General features: G+C 36.9%; 1 protein-coding gene across 1 annotated transcript in view; it reads left to right on the forward strand.

Moving 5' to 3' along the window:
• The window catches only part of sema3e (sema domain, immunoglobulin domain (Ig), short basic domain, secreted, (semaphorin) 3E), a 95,121-nt gene that overhangs the window by 68,438 nt on the left and 24,180 nt on the right, over positions 1 to 2,503 (forward strand). Inside the window, exons 3-5 of the mRNA XM_016456472.1 lie at positions 365 to 525; positions 1,465 to 1,524; positions 1,668 to 1,787. Coding sequence (XP_016311958.1) covers positions 365 to 525; positions 1,465 to 1,524; positions 1,668 to 1,787 — 341 coding nt within the window. The remainder of the gene's footprint in view (positions 1 to 364; positions 526 to 1,464; positions 1,525 to 1,667; positions 1,788 to 2,503) is intronic.

Genomic DNA, 2,503 nt, shown 5'->3' on the forward strand with positions numbered 1-2,503 from the left:
CCGGCTCGCTTCCCCCGTCTGCGCGTCCTGAAGCGCTTGATCAGCGCTGCAGCTCCCCCGACTACATTGTCCAGCAAAACATCAGAATAATCGAAAACCGGTGAAATATCAGGTGGTGTGTACTTCCGAATGTCCAGCAATTCGTCTCTGGTGAAACTGATTGCAGGGATATAACTAAAGACAGGACAAACTAACAAAAACATAAAAACAACTGCGGAGCACGCTACGGAGGCAGCCATCAGCGTCGGCGCCATCTTATCATCGTGATGATAATAATCTTATCATCGGCGCCAGATTATTATCTTATCATAATAATTTTCTAAACAATCACATGATTAAATTACTTTCTAATTTGTGTCTGTAGAGTTATGGGAGCTTAACAGGACGAGAGTGTTCCAGGCTGGAGAGGGGCGTCTGCAACACTACAGTATGTTACTGGATGAGACTCAGGAAAGGCTAATCATCGGAGGAAAAGACATACTGTACTCACTCAATCTGGAGCGCATCACTGCCCCTCACAAAGAGGTACATGCATTTACATAGCTGTTCTCAGGATTTGGGCACCATGTCTGTCCAGAATTGTCATCTGTGTGTGTGTGTGTGGGGGGGGGTGGATACAGTTTATCGTCTCATTTGGCTCATGACAGTATGTTGCGCAAAGCAATTTACGTCTGTTGCTAAATAAATCTCAGGACAACTACGCACATACTTATTAAATAAATAAAAACAGCTCTCATACAAAGAGAACCCAGGGATTATATTGCAACCATCTGTTCAACTACAATTTACAATTTACTGAGATAAAGTAGATGGTATTACATAAGAATCAAGTTACGTAATAGCTTTTTTTATAGGCCTCTCATATGAGTCTTCATCTCATGTGAGTGTACATAATTTTAAACACATTTGTCCAAAGTACTTTATTTCTTCAGGTGTGAAATGTTTTTAAGTGGACTTATAAGAGGCTTTTAGGGAGTATTATAATTAGAGGGTTGTAAAGAGTTATAATTCACTCCACAGTCTCACAAAAAATATTACAAAAGCTGTTACTGGGGCGGCACCCTTTCAAAAGGCACTAATACCTGTATGTGCTATTTAGGTACTAATATTTACCTTTTAAGGTTTTAATATATACCCTTTAGGGGTCAATAATGTACTAATACCTTTCTTCTGAGACTGTAGTGGACCTAGAATTACATTTATGCATTTTGCAACACTTTTATCCGAAGTGTCTTAACATTACATTTGAGGTATTACATTATCAGTTCATGCATTATCTGGGAAATAAACCCATGGCCCTGTCTTTGCTAGCAATATGCTCTATTGTTTGAACTACAGAAATGCAGACAGTCTTTTTTATGCAACCACAGGTCAAAAAATATAACAATTCAGCCAAGTACAGCAAGCACATTTCTGTGCCAGAACAACATGACCAGAATCCATGTGCTTGTTTCTCTGTTTTAGATTCACTGGCCGAGCTCTGAGGAGCAGGTGGGGGATTGTTTAATGCAGGGAAGAGAGAAGGTAAATCTGTTATACATCCTGTACAGTATATATGACACAGTGATATCCTGTTACATGGCTACAGTGTTTATCTTGAAAAGTGTTAAAAGCATTCTTTTCTTTATCTCTTTATCTCTATTTTTCTCTCTGTCCCTCTCTCACAGCCGGAGTGTGCAAACTACATTAAGCTGGTGCAGCATTATAACAGCACCCACCTGTTAGCATGTGGGACTGGAGCCTTCAGCCCAGTGTGTGCCTATATCAGAGTGGGCCGTGGAACAGAGGTAAATCTTCTGCTGTGACAAAGAAAATAATCTTAGATCACTGTTTTGTTTGTTTTTCCTTGTTTTATGTATTTTTTTTATATATAAAATATTATAAATAATATACTTAATACGTAACATCATAAGAAGGCAGTAAGTTACACATTAATTTAGTTTGATTCTAAATAAAACAATTCATAATCATGTCTTTGAATCTTATCAAATAGTGATATATGAAAAAAATGGCATATTGTGTAATTCCTTTTTTATCTAAATATATTGCTAGGTTATTCATAATTGTTCTAATTATCAATGTTGAAAAGAGTTTTCGTGGAAACTGAATATAAAGTTCAGTGAACAGCAGTGAAATTATATTTATAATATTAATAATATCCATTATAAATGTGTACATTATAAATGTCTCTTGTCACTTTTGATCAATTTAGAGTTAAAAAAAGGGAAAGACATTTTTTAAGTAAAACTTAACCAAGACATTTGAATGGTAGTGTACCACGGTTTCCACAAAAAAAAATATTAAGCAGTACAACTGTTTTCAACATTGAAAATAATAAGACATGTTTCTTGAGCAGCAAATCAGCATGATTAAAGGATCATGTGACACTAAAGACAGGTGTAATGATGCTGAAAATTCAGCTTTCCATCACTGGAATAAATTATATTTTAGAATGTGTTGAAACAGACACATCCCCCCCCCCCCCCCCCCCCCCCATCTCTCC

The sequence above is a fragment of the Sinocyclocheilus anshuiensis genome, unplaced genomic scaffold, assembly GCF_001515605.1.
Source record: "Sinocyclocheilus anshuiensis isolate Anshui unplaced genomic scaffold, SAMN03320099.WGS_v1.1 scaffold679, whole genome shotgun sequence".
In the NCBI taxonomy this organism is placed as follows: domain Eukaryota; kingdom Metazoa; phylum Chordata; class Actinopteri; order Cypriniformes; family Cyprinidae; genus Sinocyclocheilus; species Sinocyclocheilus anshuiensis.